The 19,878-nt window shown below is 35.1% G+C and overlaps 1 protein-coding gene across 11 annotated transcripts in view; it reads right to left on the reverse strand.

The window, feature by feature from the left end:
* Nucleotides 1-19,878, reverse strand: part of SLF1 (SMC5-SMC6 complex localization factor 1) — a 125,866-nt gene that overhangs the window by 69,413 nt on the left and 36,575 nt on the right. For all 11 annotated transcript variants that reach the window (XR_011966443.1, XR_011966442.1, XM_072606116.1 and 8 more), the window contains 6 exons: nucleotides 13,092-13,205; nucleotides 12,853-12,928; nucleotides 10,355-10,598; nucleotides 9,688-9,853; nucleotides 4,408-4,554; nucleotides 531-584 (listed from right to left, as the gene is read on the reverse strand). Coding sequence is in view for 9 of the 11 variants with exons in the window: in XM_072606116.1 (XP_072462217.1) it covers nucleotides 531-584; nucleotides 4,408-4,554; nucleotides 9,688-9,853; nucleotides 10,355-10,598; nucleotides 12,853-12,928; nucleotides 13,092-13,205 (801 nt within the window). In the remaining 2 variants the exon portion in view is untranslated. The remainder of the gene's footprint in view (nucleotides 1-530; nucleotides 585-4,407; nucleotides 4,555-9,687; nucleotides 9,854-10,354; nucleotides 10,599-12,852; nucleotides 12,929-13,091; nucleotides 13,206-19,878) is intronic.

Below are 19,878 nucleotides of genomic sequence, written 5' to 3' on the forward strand. Positions count from 1 at the left end.
GGCCTGAATCCCATCTTCTACTACTTGTATGGCCAAGGATACATATGATTTCAGTTTCTTGCTCAGAAATATGGGGATAATAATACTTATAGTGTTTACCTGATGGGGTAGTTGTGAGGATTAAATGAGATAATGTACAAAAATTAATCTTCAATATCAATATCAATTATTAATATTAAATATTAATAGCCTCTTTATTTTTCTTTGTTTCACAGATGGACTGCATCCCTGGAGGAAATATGCACATTGATGAGACCATAGGTCCACTGAAATGCTGCCATATTAATGTTACTGTTTTATTATTTTGTTAGTACTGGAGCAGTCATTGTATTAACAGGTATTTTAAGCATATCATATTTAAATACACTACCAAAAGCTTTGATGGAACGTTTTTCTTTTTAAGGTTTCAGGCCAAAGAAAATGTATTTAAAATTTGACAGTCACCTCTGTTGTCAAAGAAAATATATTTCAGTTAAAAGAGGGATATGTAAGAGTGAGAAGAAAAAAAAAAAACAACCCAATGGACTTACCTCTATACTATACCCTGTACTTTTAGTTAATTCGATACAATTGTATTTCATAGCCTATAAAACATTAATACAACAAACAAAACAGAGTAATTAAAAATCTATATGGCAAACTGTTTGAAATAAATAAATATTAGTTTAAAGGGAGATAATATACATTTGAATGAAAATCCTAATCTGATGTATCAATTCTGAAATGCTGGGGGATGTAAGAAGAAAAGTGAGCATCCTGTCATAACTACAGTAATAGTATTAAAAAATAGCACTGTGGCTTGAAAAACTGCATATATTTCCCCAGAGTTATAAAAATACATCACCTTCATTTTCTTACATCAGTGACAGTCAACACTCAATCATTTGTATGATTTTATGACCTCCCACTTCCCCCCTTAGAGTTAATTAAAATTATACAAATTGGACATACGTTGGCCTGTAACAAAACCAAGGTTTCAAATAATTATTTTAGCTTCTCAAATTACATTTAGCTTTGAAGATCTTTGATGCTGAAGCAGCCATCAAGATTCTAGATTGAAACTTTCTTGAAGTTAAAGTCACATTCAAATTCAAGGTCTAAAGTTACCTAGGATCTTCATTTTTTAATGCTATATTGTTGCTGTTTATCCTTCCTTCTCGAAGAGAACCATGACATTAGGATGGTGACGTTATTTATCTCTAATTCCATTATTATCCTCATTTTATAGGTGAGGAATTGAGTCTGAGAAAAGTAAAGTGACTGAGATGGGTCAGTAAACGTCTGGGGGAAGATCCCTAATTCCTAATTTCTTCCTCACTCCAAGTCCACTCTGTCCACTAAGCCATCTCCTGCCTGACTCAAGTGCACTGCATTGTGGGCTGAAGTTCTAAGATAACACTAATATGAGAAATGCAGCATAGCATTCTTTCTCTTTTTTCTTCCACTGTAACCTTTTATAAAGTTTAGACAACAAGGTCTACAGTATTGAGGTTATAATAAAGGTTAATTAATATATAGAACTATGCAAATGTTCAAAGTCATTTGAGTTACTTCCTTTCAATTTTTATGAAGTTGTCTTGGGAAATTTAACTAGTAACCTCTCCAGAATTTCAAAAATTGTACTTATGCATAGTATGACAACATTTAGCCCGTCACAAAGAGTAGTTAAACTTCATAAATCTCCAAGGCAACGAAGCTGAATTTTATAAAGGACACCACTACTGAGTGAAGAATAGATTGGGGCTGACATAAGCTATGATATACAGAATTTAAATCAGATACAAGGAAGTTTGTCTTAAGAACAGGGGCTGTTAAAACCCTAAAATGAGTAATGGAGTATTCATATGGAGGGACCTAAACGAACTTTTGTAAAAATGACGACCTGTGTCAGATGATGGGAGAATGGTCCCACCTGAAGGAAGAGGATGAGATAAGTGTTGGCAACACTAAGGCTAAGGCTGAGGCTGGCACAAATGGAACAGAACGCTATTTGGGAATCATTACTTAAATGACAGCTTCAAGATCATCGCAATGCTAAGCTCTCAGGACTTCCAAAGCAGGCGGCTGACAGTTTTCTCCTACCCACTTCCATTTCCATTACGTCTGGAGGAGAATATCCAGGAATGCTTTAATATGGGGCAATGTTTTATCTCAGCAACAATTACAGCAAGTAAACATGCCTGATTTCTTTTCTATGCTCTTTAGATCAACCAATAAGATCAAAAAAGGTTACTCAAGCTCCTTAAGAATCCTAAGAAAGGTAATTTATTACAATTATTTAGAGGAAAAAAAATGCATTTCTTTGAAAGAACTCTCCTGACTATGAAAGAACAATTTTGTACTTTGACTAAGGAAAACCAACAAGTACAACAATTAAGCATTAATTAATGCTTAAAACTGCACCAAGACTTTTGGGATACCCTGTATAACTTAAAGGGTGATAAAGAAATTTTGCAGTGGCACAAGAACACATTTTAACAGGAAAATAAGATACTGCAATATTCACAGTCACATAAAAATTCTTACAATAAATTACTCAGTTACCATTATGTGGTATAACTTTGCTTCCAAGGGCCACATTTTACCAAGCAGACATTTAATTGTAAATTCCAGTTCAAACTAGATGCGAACCTCTCTGAACAAGTACTAGTTGGATTTTAACACCCATCAATCAAATATGTACACTCCTGCCTAAATGGTAGGTTTGTACATATACGTGCATGTATGTATGCATGTATTCTATTTTGCAGATAAAATCTAGGCACCACAAATAAAATTCATAAAACATTGGAAACATCACGGTATTTCCAAGATTCATAATTTTGTTGTTGTGGGTACTTCTACCATGAAAACAGAGCATAGTCACTCTGGGACTTGGAAGATGGACTTTGTGAATACTAGTGGCCAAAAAAAATATAGCCAATCTGGTGAGGAGACTGACTAAACTTAGCTGGTATGTTCCTTAAAGGAAGAGCATTATAAGTCTATTTCAGAACTTTAATTAGAATTTCTCAGCTTAGGAGGATGTGCTGGAGCGGGTGCTTTATGAGGCAGAGACCTCAATGTTATCTTCATGCCACACAATAAAGCATGGGAGTAAGACTTTAGAGTCCCAAGATGCATTAAAAATCTGGAGTCAAATATATGTTTTGGAACTACTTAGAGAAATCTGTTTCTTATCTTATGTTTAAAAATCAAGGTGTTATGGGACAGGGGATGGAGCTGGCCCTAGAGTCACTGGCTGTGCAACCACAGAGCATTCACAAAACCTCTCTAGAGCTCATAGGACAGAACAGGTGTCAACATGCTTTGGTTAAGGGAGCTTTCTCACCAAGAGCTCCCTATTTCAGTAAAATATAAGGTTTGATCAAATCAAACAAAACAAGAAAACAGAGGCAGTATGGTGCAATGGATGGGAGGCTGGCCTTGGGGTTGAGAACTGGACTCAAAGCCTGCCTCTAAAATATACTTCTTTGCAACCATGGTGATGTCTACTAACCTCTCAGGGCACCAGACCACACTCTAATGCAGTAAGTTATACATAAGTTCATGATCTAATGGAGGGAGTTTCCATACCAGGAATTGCCCAGAAAAATAAAATAGATCTGAACAAAACAAAACAAAAAAAACCCCAACACAAATAAACCACCTCTTCTTGATGTTTGATTTGATTCAAGTCAATATTCCCCAAATACAGAATTGACAGCTGATTTATCAATGGCATCACTGGGACACTGTACACAAAATACCCCCAATACCTTATTAAACTTGGGGTTCAAAAGACCATGCCAGCTAGAAAAGTTTTAAGCATGGCTACTCAAGTACAGTGTCTCTATCATGCAGTAAGCTATCTACTTAAGTGTGTTCATTCTCAAAATTAGTTGGCTACAAATATTATCTTATTTGAGCTTCACAACGATGCTGAGAGGTAGGTTATCCCCATTTTACAGCTGACAAAACTGAGGCAGACAGAGGTTAAATGACTTGCCCTGGATCACACAACTAGTAAGCATATGAAGCTGGATCTGAACTCGTGTTCCTGACTTCAGGTCTGGTGCTCCGTCTCTAGCATTGCCTACTTGCCAAAGGTGTTTAGCTACATTAACCTCTAAGGCCATGAAGGGACACTGGAGTAAGGTAGGAATTTGTGTTGGTCATGGAAGTGCCTCAAACAGTATTATCACAAATTCCTGAAGTATTACATGTTACACATTCAGCAAATTTGCATAGATACTGTACGTATCACTACAAAGAAGTTATTTAAAAAGGAGAAACTTTTATGAGTCCATATTCACTAAAATGTAACAAACCTTAGAAGATCAAAGTCATATTTTGGTCACATTAGGGCAGAAACAGAAAATGTCTAATTTTGGGGAATTGTGAGAACTTTCCTCACTTGTTCCTTACCTCAGCTCTACATAGGTGTTTTCTTAATGCCTTTTTCAGGTCAGCAAGTTCACAGTCAGTCCTGGAATTGGTGGCTTTTTGTTCTTCTTTAGAATGTTCACTTAAAAGAGAACTCCTTTGAACCTCTCCATCATCCTGAAATTCTTTCTACATGTATACAAAAGTATTTTATTTCAGTCAATGAGAAAGATTATCTTAGCATAAATTATGGGCTATGTCTTTTATTCTCTTTATATGTCTCTTCATAGAGGGAACGTGATCCTGAGTTCTTGGAAGCAATGTCAGCAGACCCAAGTTCTGGCAGGCTTTCCCAGGCTGAAAAGGCTCTGGGTCTGGTGATAAATAGCAGCTTGAGTCTGTGTGACAAGGACAAGCCAGGTGAAATACGGAAAGCCTAGATACTGACATGGGACAAACTGGTATTGGTATGGTAGGTAACCTAGACATTGACACATAAGATAAAATTATTTCAACATGGGTCTTTCTGCAAACACTTCTTATGAGTTCCATAATGTGAGATGATCAAAAACCCCAGGAAATTATGTTTTGTTTTGTTTTTTTGCATTTGGACACACAATAAAATCAACTCTAGCATTTTCTTCATTTGTTTCATCAAAGAAAACCCACAAGTCATCATTCCATTTAATTTTCAGTTTCCTTTTGTCTTCTGCTTTTGCTGATATCAAGAATACGAAGAGTGTTAAGCCTCAGTTCCTCCAGGAATACATCTGCTGGCTGGTCATGGACGAATATCCCACAATGAGAGCACCTAGAGTCTGAAACCTGTGCCTCCTTACACTGTTGCCTTTTCTGTTACTCTGACACTATCACTGCAGAACTGGGCTGCACAAGAATGAGATTATTTTGTACTTTTCTTCTGGCCAAGATAAAAGAATCTGCCACCATGTGGCCACCCTACTTCATATAATTTAGGTAAGTTAGTACTCAGAAAGCAGACTCAGACAGCTGCTGAGACTCAAAGTTTTTCCTACCTGGTAGAACCTCTTAAAGTATTGCACTCTACTGGCATAGCCTTTGGGAATCTATGATTACTTCCATTCCACCATGAGGCATCAGAGTGGGAATTTGTGGAAGTATTAAAAACAATTATCACCTAATGGATAATGGAGGGTAGGTGCATGTGGCTATGACACCAAAAAAAAAAAAAAATCTACAATAGAAAATAAGGAACTAAAAACGAATGATGATGATTGAAGGATGGTCTTGTATTCCATTCTTGTACTTGGAGCATCAAGAGGAATCAAAACCCTAGTATACTGAGTGGTCCCTGAGGCACACTTGTGGGAAGATATGGATAGGATAAGTCGGGATCTGTATCACTACAAGAAATGTCCACATGATCAAGATCACAGACTTATCTGAGGTTTTGAGTACTCTGTAAGACATCAATATGATACCTAAAGTACTGCTCTCAGTGCAACATAAGATTTACTTAATTGAGTTGTACACATATATTTAATCTAGTTTTTACCAGAGCCTGGTCCTTCACAATAGAAACTCCGTGAAAGTAGTAACTATCAAAATTCTTTATCTAATTCAGTTATATGAACCAGTGGGTATTCAAAGAATAAAAACTTCTGCTTAGGGACTTCAACTATTTAAGGTTATGTAAGGTTATAGTAATTCAGTCAAATTCTCATCTCTAGCCTCTGAACCAATTGATTCCACTTGGTCTCATCTTGGACAAGAAGTAGACCATAAGGTCCATGAGATGATATAATGTACCTTACCTAAATGTTAGATATTCCTTAGCATCTAACATCATTCTTTACAGTCACTAATTAATGGATTAAGGTTGAGATGAACTGAAGTCCTATAGTTGCAAGAATGACTATCTTCCTACTTAGCCTGAACCTGTCTCCCTGTGTTACTGCTCTTTCTTGAGGCTTTATCTGGAGGTCTCACTTTTCTGGATGTAACATTAAAATGTCTGTATGCATGTGTGTGCGTGTGTGCGTGCATGCATGTGTATGTGTGTGTGTGTGTGTGTGTGTGTGTGTGTGTGTGTGTGACTGTGAACAGCAACACTTCATAGTGTTCCTGTATTCTTTGTTTTAAAAAGCTTAAAGACTTCTAACAGTTCTTTTAAGGTTTGGCTTAAAAAAAATCAAACCTATTACATCTTCTATAGTGTAGTGTTGCCTAAGTCTTCAGTGATATAATTTAAAATTTAAATACTTCTTTGATTTGTCCAGAAGAATATCAGAAAAGACACTACTCTGAGGACTATTATAAAAAAGGAAAGTTATTCAAGAAGTCATTTGCTTTTTTTATTATACCTGCAATATATAAGGAAGCTTAGCCAGAAGTAAAGTTTTTTTTTAAAATAAGGCACTTCATAATTGCTTCATTAACTATATCATTTCTGTCTTGCTAGAAGATAGCTCTACTGAATAGAACCTAAATTACACCTTAAACTGGACATCCAGTAGACATCTTAAACTCAACATGTCCAAAACCAAACTCATTTTCTTTCCCCCTAAACTCTCCTTCCTTCCAAATTCCTCTGTTAGTACACTATCATTCTCCTGGCTCTTCAGACCTCAAACCTAGGAGTCATCCTGGATTCTTCATTGTCTCTCACACCCCTTATCTGGGTTGTTGTTGAGAACTATTGATTTTGCCTTTGCAACATCTCTGGAAAACACCCCATTCCCTCCTCTGACACTGCCTTCACCCCAGTGCAGGGCCTCTTCACCTCACACCTGGACTTTTGCAATGGCCTTCTGATGGGTTTGCTTGCCTCAAGCCTCTCCCTGCTCACAACCATCCTCCATTCTGCCACTCAAGTGATCTTCCTAAAGCACAGGTCTGATCACATTACACACCTATCCCCTTAACTCCCCCTCAAGAAACTCTGTATCACCTGCAGAATCAAATACAAAAATCTGTCCTTAGTGTTCAAAACCCTTTATAACCTGGCTCCTTCCTACCTTTCCAGGCTACTTATACTTTACTTCCTGTTCTATACTCTATGATTCAGTTACACCAGCCTCCGTGCTGGTCCATGAACAAAATAGTCCATCTCTTGGTTTTGAGCACCATTCCCAATTGTCTCCCACACCTGGAACACTCTGCCTCTTTATCTCTATCTACTGGCTTCTTTGGCTTCCTTTAAATCTCAGGTAAAATTCTACCATCTACAGGAAGCCTTTCCCAATTCCTCTTAATAATTTCCTGTTTATCCTCTATATAGGCTGTTTGTACGGAAGCAGGGACCATCTTCCGACTTTTTTGGGTACACTCAGTGCTTAGCACATAGTAGGCATTTAATAAATGGACCGGACTGACTAAGGAGACAGTTCAGGATTAGCTTGATAGAAAAGTGATTATCTTTAGCGTCAAGCCCAGAGTTGGTAACAAGAAGCAGGATTCAGAAGCTGGGCAAGTCCTTGTTTCTAAATGATGTCTCTACAACATGGATTCATTATTTGTATGGAGCGCTATGACTTCTTGAATGTCAGGATATAAAAGCAAAAAATAAAAAACAACAACAAGAAAAATAAAACCCAAAACCCAGCAACACCAAATAGAAGTCTTTTCTACATTATTCCCAATTCTGGGTTTGTATACTATTGCTGCCCTCCAGTTACATATAATCAAAAATTGACTGTATTCAAGGTAACAAATATTTCCTAAACACTTAGCTATGTGTAAGGTTCTTTATTGTATATACATGTTCAATGGAAACATCAAGTTGTTCCCCAAAAAAGACCACAGATGAGCGATAGGGGATTCCAATTGTTCACTGCAACCAAAGAAGAAGTCTGAGGCTCTTCCTGCCAACTGTCACACTCTCTCTTCTTCAAGGACCCACCTATTACTCATTTAGCCAACAAGTATTTTCTCTCTGGTGACAGACAATACTGCTGTTAAACTGAATAGAGATGTTGCCACAAACTAATTTTATTACTTTTCCACTTGAAGGGCAGGAAATGAAGAAAAGAAAATCCAAGAGGAAAAATCAGCTGAGTGTCTGGCATCATTATCTAGTATGCTGGCTTTTGTGGGGCAGGATGTACGTTTGCTTTAAATTATTTAAAAATCACTTTTGGAGCATATTTTTAAGGATTCTGATGCAACTGTATTTAATAAGCATTTATTTAACTCCTAATATGTGTCTACCAGTTACTATGTTAAACAGTGAGGTATCGGAGAGACAAAATTATTGCTGCCTCGGGAGTGGAAGAACAACATGGATATAAATGAACAAAGACAAAATGATCCCCGAGGGTAGAGGGGAAGCACAAATAATCAAGGTAAATCAGGAAAGGACTCTGCCTTAGGAAGCAGTATTTGAGTTGCTCCTTAAAGGGACTTCAGGAAGTAGAGGTGACAGTCTGAGCAAAGCCATGGATATGGGAAATGAAACCCCCAGTATGGGAAATAATAAACAGACCAGTTTATCAGGAGTCAACAATGCAATCAAGAAGAGAATTCAGTCTGGAAAGATGGGTAGGAGTTACATTGTGAAGGCCTTAAATGCCAAACAGGGGGAGTTTGTATTTTATCCTAGAAGCAAAAATGAGTCACTGAAACTTGAGTGGGGGAGTGATGTAGTCAGACCTGTGGAGAGGATAAACTGTAAAGGGGAGAGACTGGAGAGGCAAGGAAACCAATGGAAGACTGCTGGAACAGTCTAGGTAAGAGGTGAGACAGGCTGGAATTCGGGTGGCAGCCAAATGAGTGGAAAGAACACCATGGAGGAAATACCGAACAAATGCTATTTGACTGATTTGGAGTAAATAGAAGGAAGAGTTGAAGACATTACCAAGAAGGTAAAGTGAGGGTTACTGGAAATAAAGAAGTTAGTAGGAGGGGTAGATTAGGGAGAAAGTTAATGTGCCCCAACTTAAACATTTGAGCTTTAGGTGCCTGTGAGATAGGTTGAGATGTCACACAAGGAGGGAAATGTGGTCAAGAGAGAAGCTGAGACTAGACAAAAGCAAAAAATGCCGTAGTTTGAAAAGAAAACCAAAATGAAATTTTGAAACTGGGACAGTTGGCAGTTGGCACTGAAATTTGGGCTCAAGGTCAGAAATATCACATTTCACTGTCTCTTCTTTCAGTTCTACAATAAAGTTGCTGTTAAGTACAAAGCAAGAAATGTAAAGTTTTATAGAGTTCAATTAACACATTCTTTTTCTTAAAATAAATACTCATTTTACTCTTAATATATTTTTACTACCTTGAATAAATTTGTACTTTATACAATAAAATCCAAAACACTTAATTATGCTTATTAATTATTTTTCTTACCTCAAAAAAGAGAAAATCTACTAGATACTGCACTGGGTAGTATGGAGCTTCAAAGGCGTACTTGGCTTTTTTTACACTTAAATTTGTATCCGAGGAGATCACATGAGTAATTCCACTTGGTGAATTATTTGGCAGAAAAACCTGGGCCTTTCCAGCATTAAGGACTCTTAAAACAACACACCAAAGAGTACAAAAAAAAAAAAGCATAACATAAGTTTGGTCTGTCATTGATCTGAATACAAAAATAATATAATGTGAATAAGGACAAAATTAAATGTTGACAAAAATGCATAAACCCTGAAAAGAATGCTACGGAAACAAATTGAAGTATTAAATCGAAAAAAACAGAACAAATTTTTTGCAGGTAATTCATTAGTACAATATATTAAATCACACCTAATTATTTTTTCATTTGGTGTTAGTTAACCAAAAGGAACTAATCTGGAACAGAACAGAGTGGACACTTGTAAGAGGAAAGAAAACAAAAGTTGTAAAAGCAGATTCAGTTTTACTGAAGCAAGAATACAAAAAGCTATGACACGGCTTATCCATGAAGATTAAAGAATAAAGTACTGTGGATCACCTGGCCAAATTAATTGGTATGGGAAACAGAGAACTAAAATATCTTCTCATTTATTACTCTAACTTTTAAGAAGTTACAACCTACCTTGTAAGACAGTCTCTTCCTTTACTACCTTCTTTAACCAAGAGGACAACTTTCCATCTGTGGAAGGCCCCTGGAGCACCAGAGCTTGTCAGTTCTTTACGCCATCTTTTAGGTGCAGATTGCATTTGAGGTGAATAATGGGAGTCTTTTTCAATTTTATATCCCCATTCATAAGTTGTTTCATCGAGCCATCTGCCACTTTCGGCACTATTAATTATGTAGTCCTTAGTTAGTACCCACTTTCCTAGAAAGCAAATGAACTGTCAGCCACAAAAGAATTTTGGTAGAGATAAATGGTAATCAACTGAAGATCAAAAATAAAATTAACATCAACCTTTTTCATGCAAATGCAACATTAGAACCTTAAATAACATTTTCACTATTTTCTTGCACTGTTCATTTCTCTAAATATCAACAGCAGGAACACTGTAATATCATTAAACATTTTGTTTAGGCTTTCCTGTGGCAGAGAATTATAATTCTAGATTTTCTCAAATAAAAGTTAAACTGAAGGCTTCAAAAACTAAAACAAAATGTAGTACTCATTAAATATTCCTTACTCAGTATTTTAGTCCAAATTTCCATTCTTCTCGACTGTTAATGAACTTCTTATTTCTTTTATTATTATACTATTAATAATAATTAAGCACATGTATCACATCAGTGGCTGAATTAATATGCAACATTTTTACACTATATTTTAAAAGGAATATATGCTTATGTAAAAAAATTTAAACATTTTATTTATAAGCCATTTTGAACATAAATATTTTCTAATTTCTTCAGCAAAGTTCTCTGAATAAAAGCTGAATTTTATAAATAGAAATATACCTTTTCTGTAATCAAAGGATCATGGACATTCACGGTACAGAAAATCTAAGCCAAACTACTCAGAGAACAAGTATCAACTGCAAAAAAGGGATTGAGAGACAGAGGTGGTATGACTTGATGCCCTTTTGGGAATACATATTAGAAGAAATGTATAAGCTCATGCAGGTAAAAACTTATAAGTGAGCAACTCAGTACTGGGAATTTCATGACATCCCAGTATGAAAAAATGCAACAAATACATTATGAAGAAATTTTAAAAAGTGCTTGATTTCAGTAGAATTTTAACAAAAACATAAGTTATAAATGTCATGAATGTTATTTTTAAAATTATTTATATGTACATTATTTTTTGTTCAAAGACACTTCAGTATTCAAATCTAGGTCAAATAAATTTTTCTCTAAAAATGTCTATACAAGGACACAATGCAACTAACATGTGGAGTTGTGTAAACAATACCAAAGAAACAGCCAGTGGAAAAATTGCAGGGAATAGCTGAAGAAAAGCACGGACATGGTGCTTGCCAAAGGGTACAAAGAGCAGCTTCTGTAGGCCACCAACAACATTTCCCCTTGCCTGTGAAGTGGACCACACCAGGTCATGTTCTCCAGATGGGACAAAAAAGGTTACAAAACTAGACTTAAAGCCTCCACCACTTCTCTAGAGAAAGAGAGACATCTCTGAAAATGATAAACTTCCTGAAACCTGGTCACAATCTATAACTTCTCACCTAAAATCTAGCAAAAAAAAAAAAATCCAAGAAGGAAAGCTATAATACAAATTCCCAGAAAAATAAGAACAAACAAAACTTGCATAACAATAAACAAACCAAAGTGCCGCAATAAAAAAATTCTAAAGCAGAGAAGATTCAATGGACAAATTATTTCAAAAACAACAAATAACACCAGAAAAAAAATATATGAAACGGTGAAGCGCAAGATAGATAGGATAACATTCACAGCAAAGAAGTCAATAAAACATTCACACTCAGTAAATAAAAGCATGGGAAAAGACTACAACAAAAATTTAAATTACAAAGCAACATAGAAGATTGAAAGTGTTTGGAAGCTACAGAAAGCACAAGAGGTGAGTTTAGTTGAATACATACCAATTGACATTGAAAAAGTTTTAAAAAACTGTACGTTCAGATAGAAAACAACCATGATATATGCAGAATAAAGTAACAAATTTAGAAGAGAGATGTTATAAACTTAGAATAACTGAAACAGCACAAATTAGTGTAAAAGAATATAAACAGAACAAAGAGATAATTAGAGATGACTTTGCAGAATACTCATGTCTACAAGTGCAATGATTCCTTCTCCCCACCAAGGGTTAAGCTAGATTTTTCCTGAAAGGCAACAGAGAAGTCCCCAGGCTTGATTGGCTCAGGAGGTTAAGATGTAGCTCCTTTGATGAAGTTTCCTGGTGGCATCTGGTCCTACTGACGTGGGACACCTAAGGAGATAAAAAGCCCTACCCATTTGTAGTTGGAGCTCCTCAGACCCAGCGGATGTCTCAAGACTGTACAAGTCACCATATTCAGCCCTTCTGACTAGGGATGTTTTTACATGAAGTAGATAATCATTTTTGATGGTTAAAGTTCATAATAAACTATTCTTCCTAGAGTATTTTTCTTTAACTTTTAAAAATGTTTAAATAAAGTTACCTGCTGCACAAGCTGCTAAATATTTTTCACTTTTACAAGCACGCTTTGCTATGAGATGTGTGCAATTTCTGTATTGCTAAAAAAAAACAAAAAATAAAATATTATTTAAGGAAATGTCTTTCTTAAGCCTTTACATTAAATCATTAATGATGTGCTACATTTATCTTATTTTTAAAAAGTATTTATTTTGTTACTTCTTACTCATCTCTTTTAAAAGCAAAAATGTAGTTTCTACTTACCTTACTTTTAACGAAAGTGCAATCTAGTTTTAAAAGCAATTTGGTTAGATCTTCTTTCTCTTTGTCTCTAAATCCTGTTATCTGGATTATGTGTTTCTGGGTAGAATATTCCATCTATACATATATACACAGACAAAAACAATACATTGAGAAAATATCAAAAGGCATCACTGGCATCATTACTTTCACTTTTCCTACCTATATTGAAAAGAAAAATTTAGGGAATACAGATTCATCAACAACTATTTCATAATCACTTAGTGCAGGTAAGCTGCTTAAGGGCAGAGATTTTGTATTATATTTTTCTTTATATGCTACATGCTTAGCACATAGATTGAGGTGAATAAATGCTTTTTGATTGTAAAGCTCCAATGCAGGGGCAGCAAAGTGGCTCCATGGGTAGATTGTGAGGCCCTCAGGCAGAAAGATGCATCTTCCTGAGTTCAAACTTGGTCTCAGACATTTATTACCGGTGTAACCCTTGGGCAAGTCACTTGACCCCATTTCCCTCTGTTTCCTCATCTGTAAAAGGAGCTGGAGAAGGAAATGCCAATCATTTCAGCAGCTTTGCCAAGAACTGATTGAACAACAACAGATACTTCAACATCTGCCACAATTCTGGATGGGATTAAAAAGTTGTTCAGTTGTTTCAGCTGAGTCCAACTCTTTGTGACCCCATTTGAGATTTTCTTGGCAAAGATACTGGAGTGGTTTGCCATTTCCTTCTCTGGCTCATTTTACAGGTGAGGAAACTGAGGCAAACAGGGTCACGTGACTTGCCCAAGGGTCACACAGAAGTAAGTGTGTGAGGCCAAATTTGAACTCAGGCCTGGCGCTTTATCCATTGAGACACCTAGCTAAAGACTCTTTACTGAAACTTGACATAAAGTGAAGGAATATTCTTATGCTTTAAATAAAACTTCTGGGAAAGAGATGAACACCTTTAAAATTTCAGTTTCATGAAATACCATGTATCCAGAGTACTTATTTTCTGCTAAAAATTCTTAGGGAAAATATATACATGGTATCACCTATGGACTTCTAAAGGAACTAAAAAAATTTAGTATTACTAGTGTATAAATTTAAATAAATAGCTAACATATGTATAAACATAACAGATAAAGGTGCTATTCCCAACTCCCTGGTCATTTACCTTTGCCAAAACTTTACTTCCTCCTCCTCACATGGTCAGTACATTTATATGGTGCCCATCCTTAAACTGTGCTTGTAGAAAGATGAATACAAACACAGGCAATGTAAAACACTTTTTTCAAGCGACAAATAATAAAAAGGAAGGGCAATGTGTTTGTAATAGTGATAAAAAAGAATTGTGGTTTTTCTGTTTGCTTAATTTTCCACTACTAATAAAATTACTAATAGTATCTATCACCATAGGACTGTATTAGGATTAACTGCCACAGACTATGCAGTAACATTTTTTATTATTATTATTTTATTTGTTTTCAGTGTTCTATGATCACTTCTATATATCCTAGATTTTTCCCCTCCCTCTTCCTCCTTCCCTACCTTCCCACTCTCTCTCTGAGACACCATGTAGTTTTATATAGGTTCTACACATACATTCCTATTAAATACATTTTCACCTTAGTCATGCTGCACAGAAGAGTTAAAATGAATGGGAGAAATCATAAAACAAAAACAAAAGATAATACAAAAATAAATGATCTGTTTCATTATATGATCCAGTTCCATAGTTCTCTCTCTGGATGTGGAAGGCATTTTGCCTTAAAAGATCACTGGGAATTTTTTAAGTCCTTGCATTGCAATGAAGTTTCAAGTCTACCAGAAAAATTCCTCACACACTGTGGTTGTTGCTGTGTGCAAAGTTTTCCTGGTTTTGCTCCTTTCACTCAGCATCAGTTCATATAAGTCTTTCCAGGTCTCTAAAGTTTTCCTGTTCATCACTTCTCATAGCACAATAGTATTCCATTACATTCATGTACCATAATTTATTTAGCCATTCCCCAATTGATGGGCATCCCCTTCATTGCCAGTTTTTGGCCACCACAAAGAGAGTTATTGTAAATATTTTTGTACATGTGGGACCCTTTCCCATTTTTATGATCTCCTGGGGATCCAGTCCTAGAAGCGCTATTGTTGGGTCAAAGTTATGCACATTTTTGTAGCCCTTTAGGCATAGTTCCAAATTGCTCTCCAGAATGGTTGGACCAGCTCACAGTTCCACCAACAATGAATTAGTGTTCCAACTCTCCCACATCTTCTCCAACATTCATCATTTTCCTGTTTTTATCATGTTAGCCAATCTGATAGGTGTGATGTGGGACCTCAGAGTTGTTTTGATTTGCATCTCTCTAATCAATGGTGATTTAGAGCATTTTTTCATATGACTATAGATAGCTTTGATTTCTTCCTCTGAAAACTATGCAGTAACATTTTAAAGACAATAAAATGAGCTTTTGAAACAACATCTGAGCCTAATACACCTACACAATGAAAAATATTCCTTACAAAATGCTAAAGATTTTAACTTTTCTTATGCAAAAAAGTAGTATCGATATCATTTGATTTAGCAAATCCTTCATTTCCAAATATCTATCCACTCCCACTCCTCTCCTAAGAACCCACTTTTCTAGTGAAAAAATGACGAGAAGAGAGGAAATACAATTAATTAGCATATCCACTATTCACATATAGTTATATATTTATACATATATGTCACACGCACACATACATGCACACACATACATCCATATCCAGAGTTCTAAACTTACGCAAAGAAGGGAACGAGAGAGCACTTTCATATTTCTTCTTTGGGGCCAAACTTGGTAAAACAAAACAAAATATGAAAGTAATTGAAGTTTATTATAAGGTACATAGTAAAGAAATGATGCGTAATGCTTGCTACATGCCTAACCATGAACAAGCCACTTAACCTTTTCAGGCCTCAGTTTCCTTATTTGTAATCTGATGCATTTGGACTAAACAACTTGAGATCTCTTTCAGTTTTTCATCAGTTTTTAATTACTAAGTTATACGCTTAACTTTACTACTTTTTATGAGAATAATCTTTGTTCTTAAGGAGGATATCCATGATGACAGCAATAAGAAGTCTTTTGTGATATTCCACAGCAGACCCCATACCATTATCATCACATAATTGACTGAAAGATGAAGAGGTTGTAAGATTTCATTATGCTTGTTTGCTGAACATAAAAAATAATGTGAATAGGCAAAAAACTTTATATTTCTATGTGGGAAGAAGATACTTGCACCACCTAAGAAGAACATTATCATTATTAGGGCAGTTGCAGTTAGAAGGATTCTACAAAGACAGAGGGCAAAGTTATGAATAAATTATATTCAGATAATCTAAAAAAAATTAATGAGAAAGTAAGAGTGATGCCCTGAAAGGAGGAAACGTGAGGAAGAATGGGAAAAATTATCTTACATAAAAGGGGTGCACCTTTATAGTGCAGGGGAAACTGGGCATGGAAGGGAGACAGGCAACACTTATACCTCACTCATATAAACTGGTTCAAAGAGAAAGCACACACATATACACACACACACACACACACACACACACACACACACACACACACACACTCAACTGATTATAGAAATCTATCCTATTCAAGAGGAAACTAAGAGAGGAAGGGCATAAAGAAAGGGAGGGAGAGGGATAAAAGAGAGGGTGATAAAGGAAGGCAGTAGTCAGAAACGAAACAGACTTTAGAGGAGTGATAGGATAAAAAGAGAGTGAGAAAGATAAACAGAAGAAAATAGAATAGAGAGCAATGTAGAGTTAGTAATTATAAGTATGAATGCGAATGGAATGAAGCTGTTCATAAAATGGAAATAGATAGCAGAATGGATCAGAAATAAGAATACAAAAATACGTTGTTTACAATAAACAGAACTGAAATAGAAAGACAAACATACAGAGTTAAAATAAGGGGTTGGAGAAGAATCTGTTATGCTTCTGCTGAAGTTAAAAAAGGCAGGGATGGCAATCATGATCTCAGAGAAAGCAAGAGCAAAAAGAGATCTAATTAAGAGATAAGCAATGCAACCAAGATTAGGAAGGAAGCAGAAAACTGGGAAAGAATTTTTACAACCAGTGTCTCTGATAAAAGGCAAATTTCTAAAATACATAGAGAACCGAGTCAAATTTATAAGATTACAAGTCATTCCTCAATTCATAAATAGTCAAAGGATATGAACTGGCAGTTTTGAGATAAAGAAATTAAAGCTATTTATAATCATATGAAAAAATGCTCTAAATAACTACTGATAAGAGAAATGCAAATCAAAACAACTCTGAGGTACCACAACACACTTATCAGATTGGCTAACAAGACAAAACAGAGAAAACAAAAAATGCTGGATAAGATGCAGGAAAATTGGAACACTGATGGTGGAGGTGTGAACTGATACAACCATTCTGAAGAGCAATTTGGAACTATGGCCAAAGAGCTGTAAAAATGTGCACACCCTTTGACTCAGCAATACACTTCTAGGTCTGCATTCCAAAGAGATCATACAAACGGAAAAAACCCACATGTACAAAAATATTTATAGCAGCTCTTTTTGTGGTGGCAAAGAATTGGAAATGAAGAGATACCCGTTAGTTGGGTAATGGCTGAACAAGTTGTGGTATATAAATGTAACGCAACACTATTGTGCTAAAAGAAATGATGGGTAGGTGGACTTCAGAAAAACCTGGAAAGACTTATATGAACTGATGCTAAGTGAGGTGAGCAGAACCAGGAGAACATTGTACACAATAACAACCACACTGTATGTATGATGACTACCTTTGAAAGACTTGGCTCTTCTCAGCAATGCAAGGATCTAAGGCAATTCCAAAAGACTTATGATGAAAAATGCTATATACATCCAGAAAAGGAACTATGGAGTCTGAATGCATATCGAAACATATTATTCATTCTGTTTTCTTGTTTGCTTCTTCTTTCTCATAGTTTCTCCCATTGGTTGGTTCTAATTCTTCTTTACAACATAACTAATATGAAAAATTTAACATGAATGTACATATAGAACCTATATCAAATTACACACTGTCTTGGGGTAAGAGGAGGGGAGGGATGGGGAGAAAATTTGAAACTCAAAATCTTATGGACGTGAATTTCAAAAACTAAAAATAAATAAATTTAATAAAGAAAAAAGAAATAAGCAAATGCATAGCATCAATTTCTTAATGGAAAACTCAATGAATGCTAGGAGGAAAACAGTATAACTATACTAATGGGGGAACTCAACTTTCCCCTCTCAGAGCTAGATAAATTGAACCATAAAATAAATAAGAAACAAGTTAAGGAGATGAATAGAATCTTAGAAGTTAGGTATGATAAACTTCTAGAGAAAAGTGAATAGGAATAGAAAGCAGTATATCTTTTTCTTCGCTGTTCATGCCACTTTCACAAGAACTGATCATGTATTAGCACCAAAAACTAAATAACCAAATGCAAAATGTCAAATGCATCCTTTTCAGACAATAATGTAATAAAAACTACCTTTAATAAAGGGTTATAGAAACATAGTTTTCAAATTAATTGGAAACTAAAACCTAAAGAATGACTGGGTCAAGAAACAAATCATAGAAACAATCAATAATTTCTATAAAGAGAAATACAATGAGACAACATACCAATATTTTTGGGATGCAACTACAGTCGTACTTACAGAAAAAATGCGTATCTTTAAATGTATACATCAATAAGAGAAAGAGCAAATCAATGAATTAGGCACGCAACCAAAAAAAAAAAAATAGAAAAAGAACAAATTAAACATTTCCAGTTAAACTCCAAAATGAAAATTCTGAAGATCAAAGGAGATATTAATAAAACTGAAAGTTTAAAAAAAATGAACTAATAAATAAAACTAGGAAATGGTTTTATGGACAAACCTCCCCTCCAATAAAACAGATAAATCATTGGCTATTTTGATTAAATAAAAGGAGAAAACTAAATTACCAGGAGCAAAATCAAAAAGGTGAATTAACCATCAATGAAGATGAAATTAAAGCAATTAGTAGGAGTTGTTCTGCCCAATCACGCCAGTAAAACTAATAACCAAAGTAAAATGGATTGATGGATATTCATAAAAATATGAACTGTTCAGATTTTAACAAAAGAGAAAATAGAATATTTAAATAAATCTACCTTAAAAAAAAAGAAGCAATGATCAAGCCATCAATGAGCTACCTAAGAAAAAATCATCAGGATTAGATGGATTTATAAAAAATTCTATATCAAATATTTAAGGAACAATGAATCTCAATAATATATAAACTATCTGAAAAAATAGGTAAAGAAGAGTCCTGTCAAGTTTTTTATGACACAGATCTGGTGCTGAAACCCAAACCAGGGAGAGCAAAAACAGAGAAAGAAAAGTAGACCAACTTCTTTCATGGATATTCATGCAAAAGTTTTAAATAAATACTAGCAAGAAGATTACAGCAATACATCACAAAAATCACAGACTACCCTTAGATGGAATATATACCAGAAATGCAGAGCAGATATTACATATGAGTGTTATCACTAAATCAAATATATGAGTTTCAATTACATAATTATTTTAAAATATAAGGATAATTGACCATATCAATAACAAAACAACAAAAATTATGTGATTAAATCAATAGATGCAGAAAAAACTCTTGATGAAATACAACCACCGTTCCTATTAAAAACATTAGAAAGCAGACGAATAAATGAAGCTTTTCTTAAAATGGTGGGTAGTTTCTATCTCCAACCAAAAGCAAGTATTATCTTTAATGGAA

Source organism: Notamacropus eugenii, chromosome 4 (assembly GCF_028372415.1).
Source record: "Notamacropus eugenii isolate mMacEug1 chromosome 4, mMacEug1.pri_v2, whole genome shotgun sequence".
In the NCBI taxonomy this organism is placed as follows: Eukaryota; Metazoa; Chordata; class Mammalia; order Diprotodontia; family Macropodidae; genus Notamacropus; species Notamacropus eugenii.